The following is a 15094-nucleotide window of genomic DNA, read 5'->3' on the forward strand; positions in this document are numbered from 1 at the left end:
GAACTTCATTGCAAAAAGAAATGCCCTTTTTTCTTTGGACACATGACAATAAACACTTTGAATCTTGAATCATATAGAAAAGCTTCAGACAAATACTTTCCCAAGCAAATGTGGATGGACCAGATGCATGAAAGATGGCTGCTGTGTGGTTTGCGGTCATCTCTGCTGTTTGTGCTTTTGACTTTGTTTCTGCTAACTAGCTTCACTATTTTCATTTTTAATACCCACAAAGTCAGTCAGCACTCACTCGCTGTAACAAAATTCTCGTTTTGTTCTCAATAACATCTGCTGTTGACTATCAAAATTATTTCTGCATAAAATTATACTGTAACCAATATTGCACCTAAGAGCCGCCATTTTTATGCATCAGGGTCTGCGCCAAAAGAACTTTGGTGATGCAGCCAGTGCAGTATCCTCCTCCTCACACGTCTTACCCCTTCATCACAAGCGAGGGCTCTTCAGTGTCGACCCAGGGCACAGAGCTACTAAAACGTTTGAGTGGGGGACGCGCTGTGCTCTTCCCTGCCACATTCCTGTAAACCAACGTTATCACATAGGGGCATAACAACAACAACAACAACAACCCTCAAGTCATGATGCAACAAGCCTTGTTGGCGTTTATAACCAACCAGAACCCACAAATCTTGCTTTAAAAGAAGAGTCACTTTAACAGTCCCCCCCCCCCCAAAAAAAAACCCCAACAAAAAACACACTGCCTTTATATACAGAGTATACATTTTGTTGTAACTTAACTTGAAGATAATTTAACACACACACACACACACACACACAAATACCCACCATGGGGACCGTCTGGTCAGTCGTTCCGATTCAACCTCTGAGCCATCTTGTGTTTTGGACTGTGTTTGGGGGGGAGGGGGGGCAAATCAAGCCATCATGAAAACCATATTCTTAAATAAAACTTAACCACAATCATATTTTGTCTGAATACATTTTCGGTATTAACCTCCTAGGACCTGGCGTCCACATATGTGGACATCACATTTTGGGTTATTTAGACCAAAATACTTAATTTTGCTCTACAAGGGCCTGATATCCACTTACGAGGACATTATACTGCTACTGTTCTATCGAAATTTTAAACGAATATCCTCATATGTGGCTCTCATTTATCTTAGAAACAAAAAATCAGGTTATAAAAAATAAATAAATAAATAATCTGTTAATTCTTTGTTTTTACACTCATCGGGCCCCAATATGCCCAAATATCAAAGAGAAATTAAAAATGCATGCGGTGGAAGAGTTCGGGTCTTAGGAGGTTAATGCTCTGCTTGTTGCTCTGAGTTCATTTAACTTTCCCTACGTTTTACATTCCAAGGACAACTGCAGTTTGTCTAACTACAAATACGGTCCAACTACAGTGTGAAAAATGTAAATTCAGTTTTCACTTTACACTATTATACCTCATGTCATTTTATATAAAAAGCACACCTAAGAAGACTGCTTCACATACACCTTTGAAATGTATTTTATTTATATTTTAAATAACTTGCGTACTACAGAAAAACTACAATTACAAACTACAAAATGCCAGCCTTTGTAGGATACTGTCATCCAAGGAGCTAGCTAGCTGCATTCTACTTGATCCAAAGTTCTCAGTTTCAGTAATTACTTAAGAATGAATAATTTTCAAGCTGAAATATTGAGTTCAGACTTTAAAATATAAGGAAAGCTGCATCTTTGGAAATTATACAGTGGAGAAACAAAAACATAATGTAACATATTTCCAATGTGATGATGTAGAGTCTTGCAACTGATACTCACTGTGTCAAAATGCATGTTGCCTGGGCCAGCACGAGAAATTGTTATCATGCTGCTCCGCCGGGCTGATGGCTATGAGAGCACGCGCAGTGGTGGTAAATATTGTAATTTACAGGATTAAAAAACAGTCAACAGAAAATTTGAATAAATGATCATGATGAAATCATGTGTAATCCACCTTGTAGTACTGTGATGGCTGTTTCTTTCTTTCACGGAAGTCATCTGGAAAGAGGAACATATTGGTTACCCTTTGTGTACAAGATGTATAGTTTGTATGCAAAATATCACATTTTACACAGACCTGATTCCTGAGTCTCTATTCTAGTGAGTATAGTGGTTCATGTGAGCACAGCTACAAAAGCATTCATTACAAGGCCCAGTGCATATTTGGCATTTAACTTGGTATATAAAAAGTAATTATGAGTTTGCAGGAGTTTAAAACCTATTGTATGCTACAGTCAGACTTTGCATGTCTAACAGAAAAAGGGTACAACCTTTTTCTGTTTGTGATCCAAACGACCTCTCATTCTGCATGAGCGTCTCCCGCAGTTCCAGCAGCTCAGCATGCTCTTTGGTGTACAATCTCCTGAGGTTCTCCACGTGCTGAATCATTACCTCCACAGCCTTTCCAATACGACTCTCCTGCAAATCCCAAACAAAGGAAACCATTGAATAATGACAATCAAAGTTTATTCCCTTGTCATGCAGAAAACATGTTTAAATTCTCCACTTACCTGATGAATCGCTCCTAGCATCTCAGAGCGACTGGACACCCTAGTCATGGACTGGATAAGAATATCCAGGTTTTTCTGGAGCCTCTGGATGATCTCCATTGATTGGTTGTCATCGTCACAAAGAGGAATAAGAGCCTAAGCAGAGAAAAAGGAAAAGTGAAAAGAGAGCTGAAGAACCAGCGAGAAAATATCATACAATTTCCTCAGTTTATTTTTTATTTATTTATTTATTTATTTTTTTTACATATATTAAATCTATTGTACAAAATACATTAAAACCATTGTCCACATTCACTCCACTACACTTCGAAGCTCTCGTGACCTTTGTACCCATCAGCCCTTTTACTTAGTGAAACCAATAATTACACAATATATTGCAACTTCAATCACACTATGTTTGTGCAACAACCCTCTACTTCATTTACTTACAGAGTTATCACAGCTACCTATGTTGTGGTACTTTAATAACAAAGAAAAAAGATAGAGAGAGTGCGCTCAACAGCTGCACACACACACCTGCAGTAAGCCCTGACAGCTGGACACTTCTTTGCGGACATTCTCCTCAGCTAGGTCACGTGACCTCTCCTCTAGCCTGAGCCTCTTCTCCAAAGTGAACATGTCACACTTAAACCCCAGTGCCAGACGCTGGAACTCTGCCTGAAAACAGAAGAGAGGCACTTTAGTCTGAAAAGAAGTATCCAAACAGCACCTCAAAATAGTATAAAGTACATTTCCATACGTTCTTCCTTAACATGGACAGCGGTTCTGGACCAGCAGAAAAGTTACACCATTGAAGTTGTGAAACTTCCACATGCACACACTTCATATTTCAAGAGAATTTAATAGACTTGATGAAAAAAATAGTTAAAGTAAGCAATAAAGTACTATAAAGTAAAACTTACTAGCATTCTATATGGACACACCATTTTTTTACAAGGTTAAAAGGCAAACACGTGCAGGATCCAGTGGTATACATACCTCAATCTCCTTATCACTAGGTGACAGGCTACAGACAGAAAGACAAGATCAGAAAACTTTATGTGCATACGAATGATTTACAGATTATGTTGGAATGATAATAAGTTGTCTTACTTGTTCTTATCTTTGAAAGTGTCAGGGATGACTAACATCTCAGCTATAAGGAAACAAAAGCGTGCATGCAGTCATTCCAGTCCATGAATATTAAAAATGCATTTTAGTACAATAAATATTTTAAACATACTTTCCGTGTCCGTGGCCATGCTGGCTACATTTTGGTCCTCCTGAACCTTGTGCTCCTTAACGGCCTCCACGGTGCGAGTCAGCTCCTGCAAGATCGGTACAAACATTCCAGTCTCTATTTCTTTCTCGTCCCGCTTTGCTTCGGAGTCTGATTCTTCCATACTCAAATTCTCTTCAACACCAGTATTTCTCATGGATTTCACTACTTTTTACATAATGAATTGGAGCTGAAGAGTCAACACAGCTGGCTGTGCACTTGGCTCTAGATTCTGAATGATCCGATCCTGAGTAGAGGTAAAAATCAAACTCTCTTCCTCCCTCTCTCGTGGTCATAGACAAGTGTTCACATGATTGCGCACACACGCGCACTAAATCACTCACTCAGCAGGAAAGGCAGCATTTCTCTTCACGGTGCAGTCAAATGTCACCTTAATGGTGCCATCTTACAGCTTTGTATTTCAAAATGCTGTAAGATTTTTATTTTATGTATTTTAATTTCTTTTTTTTTTTTTCCTTTTTAAAAATAGAATCCAACTACATGTAGCGGGAAAGCTAAAAATTGAAGATATCCACTACCTTTCTCCAAGGCCTTAAGAACTAAAGTTCAAATTACTTTAGAAGTACTTTAAAAGCACTATTTATAAGTGGAGTTAAGCAGTCAGTGTGCAGTTCCTACTAGTTCTCGCCTATTTTTGCCACAGAGGAGCAAGTCCTTTTGTCTTCACTAACCTCCGAATGGCTTGGGTCACAGACCGTACTGGCCATGCCACTCCCTGATTGGCTGGTGTGTGTGACAGATGATGCCGACTGAGGAGAACTGCTGTCAGAGAGGGTGGTTGGCTTGCTGCTGATAAGGCGGCCTGTCCCTGGAAAGAAGAGTTGCTGTGTGGGTGGATAAAGTTACACACAGACGCAGGAACAAAAACCATCGCCATTTCTGGTTGTGGTTTATTTCTTGTTCCAGCACGCATATCTGTAAATTGTTCTTCCTACCTGCCGTACTGGGCTCTGCTTTTGGAACCCCAGCTGCACTGTCCTGCACAGTCTCCTCTTCTTCCACCAGCACAGGTAGCAGGCTTGTGCTTGAAAATATATACTTTTACTTACACAATATTATAGCAAACTACACTTTTACGTCTCTATTTATGGTATTTTTTGAACCGATGAACATTTCTCCAAGCTGACGTTGAGCCACTCACCTGTCCTCAGCTGGTGATCTGCTGGCCGACTGGTCCTGGCTTAGGCTCTGAGATGGAACGAATTAAAAGCGACAAAGAAAAGGATGAGAAAAAACACAAGGTGGCCTTGAAGCACATTTTTGGTCCCAAGAAATTGTTAAAAGCTGCATGCACATAAATGTTCGTGTACATGTAGCGTACCTGTCCCATGGCAGTGAAATGCTATCTAAGCTGTACAGAGTGTGGAACAGAAAGACTGGACTGATTCCTTATATAATGTGGAGCTACATGGAGAGCTCTGCTGTTTTATGAGTGTGTGTTGCCGAGAAGAGTGCACAGTTAACACTGGCACAGTGCTAAGTAGTGGAGGCGGACTGTGTGCACACAGTTGTATGAATACACTCATACAACGTAGCAAGGTGAGAGCTCAGACCAAAGCAGTAGGATATTGTGTAATAAGTGTAGATAATATGACTTCTGACACAGCTGCTTCTTTATTTGGCTGCTGCTTTAGGGGTAGCCAGAGCGAATAATCTCAATCTCGTTTGTTCCCAGCGCAGCATCCTCCTCGGTGACAACAGCCAAATTCGAGCCCTACTCTCACCACCATGTTCCTGTCTTTTCTACTCTCGCTTCCTCCAAAGAGGCCTTACTCCTCTCCTCTTTCTTTGTCTTCGGCCAACTGTAGCACAGTTTTCACCGACATCCTGTTGACCAACAGCACTGGAGGTGGTCCACATCATGAAACATGCGGATGTTTTCAAGCTTTTTCAGAATCCCTTCCTGATGCAACCGTCTCCTTTTATTTGGGCTCGCAACACCATTTTACACCCAAAGCAAAAGGTGGAAAGGTTTGAGGCGTGGCTGCAGGGGAGGCGATACATCTGAGCTCAAACAGCTCATCACGCCTCCCCTGCATAAAAGGAGAATGAACTGGGTCCTGATGTTGTTGTTGATGTGCGTGGCTAGCTGCTGGGAAGCTACAGCCGAGAGTGTAAAGTTACGACAACCGGAGAATAAAAGTGCAGAAAAGCATTGAAATGTGGTCAGGTCTGTCGTGCATCATTTACACTGCCACTGAGTGACAAGAAGTGTGCACTCTGGACACTCTGGTCTATCACAGGGCTTCTCCAATTACTCTTGTGCTGTGAGGTGAAAAACCACTACAGCACCACACATTGTTAATACATTAATCCGATTAAACGTTTTTCTTGTGGTGCTAGATTTCCAATTTGTAATGCTGCATTTAAGAACAACTGGACTTTCCAGGATCTGCAGTGCTTATCATCTTGCAGCCGTCTACAAATATCTCTAAAAACAATGTCTGAAAATGTAGAGTATCGAACAGTTTCTGATGCACAAGCTGCAGCACACCATTCTCATCATTGAGAAAACCTTTCGGTTGCGAGACAAGAGCCCCTGCTCAGTGCAGCGACATGGGCTTAGGGGTGAAACCTGGACAGTCCGCAAGCAAAATCTGCACCCTTGATGATGCTGGCAACTTTTGCTTCTTTGGCCTCGGGCAGTGACGGTGTCTACATTGGGATCGATGAACAATTTCTTGTAAACTTAGTACGAAACAAGTTTTTAAATTCAGTTAAATTTTATCATTTCTAAACATGCTGTGAGTGAGTATCTTTTTGCAGTTATTAAACCCGATAATCAAAGAATGAACAGTTTGACATTGTCAAGTCAAAAAGTCCTAAAAAATAAACAATGATTGATATAATGAAAAAAAAATGAAAAAAAAAAAAAACACAAAATAAATGTGTTTATTCATTTTTATATTAATCTGGGAAGTTTTAGACTTTAGACTAGTCAGGTTTTCGCATGCTGTGTCACATCCAATTGAAACTAAATAAAAAGTGCCACTATTGGGATAAATAATATGGTGGACTTTATTTATATTCTTGTTGTCAATATGAACAAAGTCCTATGAAAATGGATTCATTTACAAGTAAAATTACAGTTTGAATATATTTGAATAATTGGGTTCAAATAGAATACTCAACTTTAAAAAGATAAAAGGCCTCAATTCTTAGTTATAAACACTGACCTGGCCATAAAAATAAAAACAATCACTATCTCTCAGCAGGGTGGCAGGCCATAAAGTTAACATCAAGTAGGAGACTAAATAAAACAAACCGACAGATCTGGCAGAGAGCAGGACATACACTAGCCGTGGTGAAACAACTCAGACATCTGGGGATGGTTCCAAATCTCCAAACAAAAGAATGTAATTTGCAAAAATGTACTTTCATTTCCCATTCATCTGGACACAGAAGTCATTCAAGACCAACCAATAAATTAAGAGGTAAAAATAACTAATAAATAGCAGTCAAGTAACTGTGTAACTAACTTGTTGAGCAAAAATGCTAAAGAACACACACATTCAGATTGTGGTTAATTATATTTGAGTTAAATTCTTGTTTAAAAATTAAAGACTCTGTTCTTGAGATCTCATATCTAATACTTTTTTCAATTAATACAAAACTTAGTAGCTTAATCAAAACAAAATTATGTATAACTTCTTTGCCTGTAAACTTTACCGATTTCAACATGCTCTGACAGATATTAGATTTTTCATCGTTTTTTATGAACTACACAAACCTGAGGCATCTTGAAGTAAACAGTTCTCTGTTAAAGTTCTTTAACAGTTATTAAAGAACTTTAACACAGACTTTCATGAGCAGTATGAGGTATAACACACTTGCCTCGTATGTTAACAGAGCTGAGGGAAGCTGACAGTCAAGCCCATAACTCCTTATGTAACTAGCTTGATCAGTCTGATCACATACCTTTTCGCTTTTCTAAGGAAAACCCAGCCCCTGCCCAGCCTGTTGAACTCCACCTCCCTTTATAATACACCTTCACTGACTGAACACACACAAAGTTGCAAACAGAAAAAGTGGGTCAAAAAGAGGAAGGGGAAGTATTCATGAGTGGGCGCTAAAAAGATGAGGAAATTGTTTTCATTTATGCATTAAAGCACTTCTCTTCTGCTACTAACCTTAATATAGCTCATGTCTCCGGCAGTTGAGTCCACCTTGCCTCCCTTCTCTTGTCCTTCGTCGTCCACACTGGTTGGCTGGCTGCCGACAACAGTTGAAAGATCAGAGATCAACTTTTAGGTACTGTCCATTTTTGGATTCTTTATTGATATGCCTGATAAACTTTCTAGCTATCTAATAAGCCAGCTGTCACAGTGAAAGGCAGCAAGAGAGATGAGGAACAGACTTCATCTCTGTGGAGGTAGACTGTGCCTATGCAAAGCATGGGCACAGAGATACCAATTAGCCTTTGCACTCCTCCCACAGAAATAAAAACGCCCATTTGACTAGCAAATGTTGCCCAAGTCACAGGGAAATGTTCAAACTTCATGAAAGACGGCTTCAGTTATGACTACTGTGACTATTGATAATTCATTTCAAGTTCCAATTCAAAAGAGGCCGTTTATGCTGCTATGCAAGAATAACCATGTGAGACTGAGTGACAAAATTATATTGTGTACTAAAGAGGCGTGTTTTCTGTGCCCCAGGTGAGGTTTACCAGTTCAGACATCAGGTCATGTAATCAGTGGACAATGATCCTTTTCAGTGGCACTGAAGGAAAAGGCTGACCAGGAAATGTTCATCTCTTATTCATACCAGCTTTCACACTAGATGTGGATGCAATTCACAATATATTCAAATTACCACATCACTAGTTGATCATCAGTGATAAGCAATCCTCTGGTTCTCTTCATCCCTTTCATTATCATATTCTGTCTTTTGGAAATTCCCATTTGCACATTGATGACTCTCACTCTCTCAGCACAAATAAACACAAAGTATCTTTGTTTTGCAGCTCTATCAAGTCTTGTGAACTGATTGCAACAAACTAGCCTCACAATTTAATGTAAGCTATTAAAACTGTCTTTCTCGCAAACAACTTCAAAATTCTATTATTTGGCGTCCTCTAGTGGTAATGACAAAAAAGTCAATGATGGCAATCCAAGAGTCTTTTTTTCCTGGTAGCAAAGTCAAATGTTTATCAGTCACCTCTCAGTCTGGGTAATGGTCTCGTCTGATCCAAGTGAGGTGCTGTTGGGAGAAACCATATCAGCTGCTGTGGGAGGGGTGCTAACAGGAGTTATAGTTTGGTTCTGATCAGGTGGGTTTCTCAAAGTTTCAGCTGGACCACAGGAGTCAGACTGTCCATTTTCACAAGCCTCTGCACCTACAGATACAAGAGCCAAAGTTAGTCTATAAATAAACTATCAGTATGAAATAATGTGAATATAATAGGATATGTCACAATTACGAGTTTCTCTTTTGTAATATTTTGCACTTAATTCAGTGCAAACTGGTTTACAGTACATGAGCATTAGCTATAATTACACATATACAGAGAAACAATTTTAACACATTAGTACCACATTTCCCCTCTCTAGGTCATATTTAACCACAATAAACATCATAAAAAGGTTAATTTTGCAACTTACTTATCCAGTAAATAAAATAGGATAGGATAAAGATAACAAGAAACAGTAATGCAGGGTTTGCTTACCAAATACAAGTTCGACCAAAGTAGTCACAGCATAAGGTCATTAAAAACATAAGTGATGTGACGACTTAGTAGCATGTGATCATCTTGCACGATTTAGTAAAGCCTTCTCTCGTCTAAACAAACAGCATACCAAGCCATTCAGGAAATGACTCACTCTGGTTAAGGTGTAAATGCAAACAGTTGAACTGGAGTCTAGCTGACAGCAGGGGGAGAGGAAAGTGAAACAGAAAGATAGCAAGTGATCAACACTTAAAGTGTAATACAGAGACAGAGGGAGGAGGTCTTACTGTTGTTTTCTGAGTGGGGCAGATCAGGGAGAGCATCCGCCTCTGGCTGTGTAACGCTGACAGCTTGTGAGTGGGAGCTCAGTGGTACCACTGAGTCTTCCTGGAAGGAAAAAAAAAAGTGCACAGACGCACACACAGAAATATTGACAAATATTCAAAAAAAGAGAAAAGGAGTGAAAAGATCAAATAAGCAGCACACTAAACAGCATACACCATATACTAAAACAGCAGGCACACAGTCAATAGAAACAAATCTCTGTCAAATGAGGAGACATTACATAAGAAGTCAACAAAATCTTACAGATGACAGAAAGCACAAAGAGTCTGCCCCATCGTTGATGGGCTGCTGGAAAGACCCCCAATTACTGTCATCATCATAGGAATTCAAAAGCAAACATCACTTTCATAATGCTAGCATTGATGAGTGATTAAATTGGTTTTATCAACCTCACAGGCATGAAATTAATTAAACAGTGAGCAAGTGGGTAGAATTCATAACATGCAAGATAAGCAAGTGCAAGACGCTAAGATTATAGCTACTTCTTTTCCCTTTCACATCAGTGTGATCGTAGCGTTTCATCAGTGACAACCTATATTTATTTTTTTTTAAAAAAAAGCAGCTTCTGTACAAGCACGCAGACTGCTGACTGCATGTAGAGGCTGTGAATAATATGTGACGAGCAATTTGGTAGGCAAATGACAGAAGAGGACAGGGAAAGGAAGGCAGAGACACTGTTTAATATCTTACATCATAAATTCTTATTTAGTGGAGTAAAAAACTCGAGACAGCCGTCAATGACAGGCAGAAGAAACTGAGATTTCAGCACATTCAAAGCAGTTATTTGCGGCTAAAGACCTTGAAATTTAATAAGTCAAAAGGATCCCTGAATAGGTAGACTTCAATGAAAGAGTCACTGCTCTTAACAGACAGTTACTTCTGTACAGTTAATATTGAGTTAAAATGACAGAAATATGCTGACAATGACCTCTGCAAAACTTCAAACAGCACAGTTTGCCACAAATGCTAGTTGCATAATTATTATTGCAGTTGACCACAGCCAACTGATGCTGGGTCATCCAAACGGAGTTTGTTAATAATATAAAGCATTATATTACTTCATTACAGTCGCATGTGACAGATGTGGTTATATTTTCAACTACAGCCAAATTAAATATTAACAACTTAAATGAACCGTGGAAGGTGCAATAAGCATCAAATCAGCTTAATGGAACGGTGCTGCTGAAGTCTCATCTACTGTTGGCAGAGTTGCTGATGATTCAGTGTCTTGCTCAAGAGATCAACATCAGTAATAGTTGAGAGTGGAGTGGGGAGTCATAGAGGAAAGACAGCCAAAGGAGTAAACTGATTTCACAATCCACATTCTTCAGATAGATGGTTTAGAAAAAAAAAATCTCTTTTTAGTTTACTCTCTTTAAAGAAAGCCATCTATGGAATGGCGAACATGTATTCTAAACAGCAAAATCTGAGCAGGTATTCAGACACGTCACATTATTCTAGCATCTGAATCTTTGATTACCTGAAGTGTTAGCAACAGTCACAGTTTTAGCTAGTCAGCTAAGGCGATCCCAAATTCCATGGCAATGCTTTTGGATCACTTTTAACAGCTACATCTAATGATATAGGACATACTTATGTACCCGTTTATCACATGTGCCATCAAATATGAATTTGGCCATGTTGATTTTAATTAAAAATACATTTGAGAATCTTGATTAAAAATATGTTTCAAGGAAAGAAAACCTGTTTTTTGCTTGTTTGTTTTTAAATGGGGTTTCATTCTGCAACATCCCACCAAGATGTATTCTTGTTTGGCTTCAGAATGACTTTACACTAGAGCCAGTTTAACCAAGTTGTGTCATTTCAAGTGAATCTTTTGATCAAGCATAATAAGAGCAAAACTTAAAAAATGACCTTCAAATTCAAATGTAGTGAGCACCTAATTTCAATGTACCTGCAAAGGTTGACAGGTCACCTCTGGCTCTGACTCACTACAGGCTGCAGAATCTGGAACAGAGGGAAGATGAGAAAAAAAAACTGAAACAGAAAGAAATGAGAGGAGAAAGGAGGAGGCTGAGAAAAATGACAAAACAAAGAGGCTGATCGCCGAGAACCCAGAGCCCTGTCAAATCCATCCTGGGGTTAATTCACAAACCAACTGCACTGTCGCCATAAAAGGTCAGACAGTCTATTATGTAAAGAACTGAGCTGAGGGAGGGGCAAAGGGGTTAAAATACCATCCATGGCTAAGGTGGCATTAATGACCACACTTGCACACTTGTTTTCTGTTTCTCAGCCTGCCAACCGCTCATGCAGACAGAGGAATGGGGATTACTGTGCTCACTTCATGGCCTCAGACCAGTCACACACCTGGCCATAGAAGGATCGCGAGGAAGAGAGGATTTCTCGTGCTGTGTTGACATACGCGCACACACACACACACACACACACATTCCCTCACTGAACCTTTAGAAGCCCGGGGCCACAACAACCATAGAAGGCAGGGGTCTGCTTAGAATGGCCTCAGAGACTGAGCATCCTTACAGTAAGACAGTGAGCGAGTACTGTACTGGTTCTAAAGGTAGCTGACTCCCATGAATTACTGGGGAATAATCCAGTTTATCTCACATGCGCACAAATAAATCAACACTCAAAGACAATGGTAATCTGTTAAGAGTTTATCATATACAGCGTAGACTGATTCGTCACTGGAGGTATATGTGAATTCAAGGTCACTGAAAAAAATTGGCATTGTCTGTAAATGTTCTCAAATCAATAATCTGGTTAAACAACCTCCATGTAGATAAAATTTGCTGTCTATAACAACTTCTGCTTGGAAGAACACACTTCAGTTAGAGTTTTGTAAATTAACAAATCATTAGCTATAATTTTAGACTGGAAAATTTCCAATTCAAACAATTACTTCAATACTTTCTTGCTAAACATTTACAGGATGTATCAGATCACATTCGTGCTGCATGACGCTAGCTCATATTTCATTTTTAAACAGTCGATTCTCCTGCATTTAATCCAGAGCTAGAAAGAGGGAGAACACATGGGTCACAGCAAGGCTAGAAAAATACTGAACTATATTTAGCTCTATTTGGCTTGGCCAAGAGGTTCCAGTTAGCTCTGGGCCAGTTATGCTGAACACTGGATATTAAGGGCTCAAGGAAAACTCCTCAAAGGTCTCAACTTTCCTTGAGATAACGAGGAATATTTGTTCTTGTTAAAAGCCAACTCAAAATCAACACCCTGTGAGTCTTTAAAGTGTGAGCAGTTGTCGTTATGCCTAACTCTTGTCCTCACTCACCTCGACCTTCTCCCACTGTGCCCTGCCCAGATTGGGCCTCCACTGTGACAACAGACAGCGGAGTTGATGTGTCCCTCACGTCTCCCTCCCCGCCGCTATCCACCACTGTCCACCTCTCCTCTGCGTCCTCCTCTTCACCTCTGTCTGTTATTTTATCTCCCGTTTCCTCGAGCCTATCTTCTCTTTGCCCGTCATGTACTTGGCAATTTCTCTCTGCTAGCTCATTCTTAAGGAAATCTTGAATAGCAAATTCCTCGTCCCAGTCCAAGTCATCTCCAACCTAAAAATAAAAATGGAAAATGCAAAGGTGAAATTTGCAGAAGCATTTCAAAACCCACTCTAGTAAACAAACATCTGGAGGACTGAAGGTGGCATAGTTACAGTTACAAAAAAAATCTTTTTGATGCAAAGTTTCTGGACAGCTATTGCTGCTTCTGTTCAAACAAACTACACACTTAGGTATTATGAGAACTATCACCATATAAAATTTATGTAAATACCATAAAGTATTTACAGTAAGAAAAGCTCTCTCAAACATGCCAGCTTGATGTAGAATACGTCCACAGCAGCCTGGTTTAATTCAGGGCTATCCTGTAAAATATCTAAAACTTAAAGCTTATTTGTTATGGACAGCCTGGTTACTGTATGCATGTATATGGTTGCTGTATAAACATATACACATATGCATTTGTGAGAGATACATCAGCACCTCACATATTCCTTTTTAGAGTAAAACAATGGTGTTGGAATGGAAATGTTCAAGTATGCGTCAGCGTGTTATGAGCAGTGCGTAGGTGTGTGCTTGCATCTGATTCTGTGTGCATGTGTATTTATGTGCGGGGGTGCACATGTCCACTTCAGTCGCCAGCTCGCAGTGAGCTCTCCTCTACCATCTCTACTCCATCTGTCTGAATACAGTGCGAGCTGTCTCTCCAGTGATGCACACATTGTGGTTACTGATAATAATGTAAAAAGAACATACATATATATTATTACATCTGATTATTTTCTAACCCCAGCTGAGAGAGGATTTAAAAAGTGCAAAGTGATCTGTCAGATGGTGTACATCACACTTTAGTCTTACTCATTGAATATGCAAAAAATTATGCACACAGACTATAGATGAAGATTTCTTCTAGGAATGGTGAAAGCAAGGGTCTGCAATTGTTTATGGCATAAAACTTAATAAAATAAAGCATAATGAGCCCCATCCCCTGTTTTCTGACCTCCTCTTCTAGTGCAGGTGTCTGGCATGAGGCCTCTCTGCTATCCTGAGGGGTCTTTAGCTGCTCGAGCTCTTCACACAGCTGCCGCTTCTGGTTCTCCTGCTCCTGCACCCTGTATGCAATTACACGGTGCCACGTTAATAACAGCTCAAGCGTTATTAGTTTAACAAGGAAATATGGGGTAGCTACATCTAAACTGTCTGAAGACTTATCCAAGCCCATGCACACAGATCCTAGTAGAAAGTACAGCGGACATACTGTACCCAATCCGCAGGCCCATGCAGTGTCCCATTCTGTTGCCCAGGGTGACCAGCGCCAGTTCTCCGACTGGCCCAGTAATGCTTCCTTCAGTCTGTAACAGTCTAGATTTTCAAATACTCCAGAACTAAACCTACAGTGAGCCCTCTTCAGTTTCTTCCCCCCCACCCCCAAACAAGATCACCCTGACAGCTGAGCTTCTAAATCCCAGGTGGACACTCTGACCAGCTCTCTCCCTCTGGTCTTGTGGTGCACCAGACCAAACCCTGTTATATATCCAAAGGGGACGGCCGTTTCTATGAACACACATCAACAGACACGCGTAGAATGCAAGACAAATCCATCCAGAGTCAGAATACAATCCAGGAATGGCCCGGACCCAACTTAGTGAGGCAGACCCTCTATGGTCACTGAGGTCAGGATGATTAACGGGTCTTTCCTCCATTCACTACAACAACTGACTGCCCAACTGAAACAGAGCCTGGACAAGCAGAGCCCCCCTCAGTGACACCTGCAGCGGTCTGAGTA

General features: G+C 40.2%; 1 protein-coding gene across 5 annotated transcripts in view; it reads right to left on the reverse strand.

The window, feature by feature from the left end:
* The window catches only part of lrmp (lymphoid-restricted membrane protein), a 30125-nt gene that overhangs the window by 3753 nt on the left and 11278 nt on the right, over positions 1–15094 (reverse strand). For 3 of the 5 annotated variants that reach the window (XM_063500729.1, XM_063500728.1, XM_063500731.1), the window contains exons 18-36: positions 14309–14420; positions 13083–13362; positions 11724–11776; positions 9751–9850; positions 8956–9133; positions 7926–8007; positions 4937–4983; positions 4731–4819; positions 4467–4603; positions 3739–3823; positions 3609–3651; positions 3495–3522; positions 3033–3173; positions 2517–2651; positions 2277–2424; positions 1961–2004; positions 1786–1854; positions 802–860; positions 435–533 (exon numbers count right to left, since the gene is read on the reverse strand). In XM_063500729.1, coding sequence (XP_063356799.1) covers positions 435–533; positions 802–860; positions 1786–1854; positions 1961–2004; positions 2277–2424; positions 2517–2651; positions 3033–3173; positions 3495–3522; positions 3609–3651; positions 3739–3823; positions 4467–4603; positions 4731–4819; positions 4937–4983; positions 7926–8007; positions 8956–9133; positions 9751–9850; positions 11724–11776; positions 13083–13362; positions 14309–14420 — 1929 coding nt within the window. The remainder of the gene's footprint in view (positions 1–434; positions 534–801; positions 861–1785; positions 1855–1960; positions 2005–2276; positions 2425–2516; positions 2652–3032; positions 3174–3494; positions 3523–3608; positions 3652–3738; positions 3824–4466; positions 4604–4730; positions 4820–4936; positions 4984–7925; positions 8008–8955; positions 9134–9750; positions 9851–11723; positions 11777–13082; positions 13363–14308; positions 14421–15094) is intronic. The other 2 variants (XM_063500732.1, XM_063500730.1) reach the window with 1 other exon arrangement.

This window comes from Pelmatolapia mariae, linkage group LG17, assembly GCF_036321145.2.
Source record: "Pelmatolapia mariae isolate MD_Pm_ZW linkage group LG17, Pm_UMD_F_2, whole genome shotgun sequence".
In the NCBI taxonomy this organism is placed as follows: domain Eukaryota; kingdom Metazoa; phylum Chordata; class Actinopteri; order Cichliformes; family Cichlidae; genus Pelmatolapia; species Pelmatolapia mariae.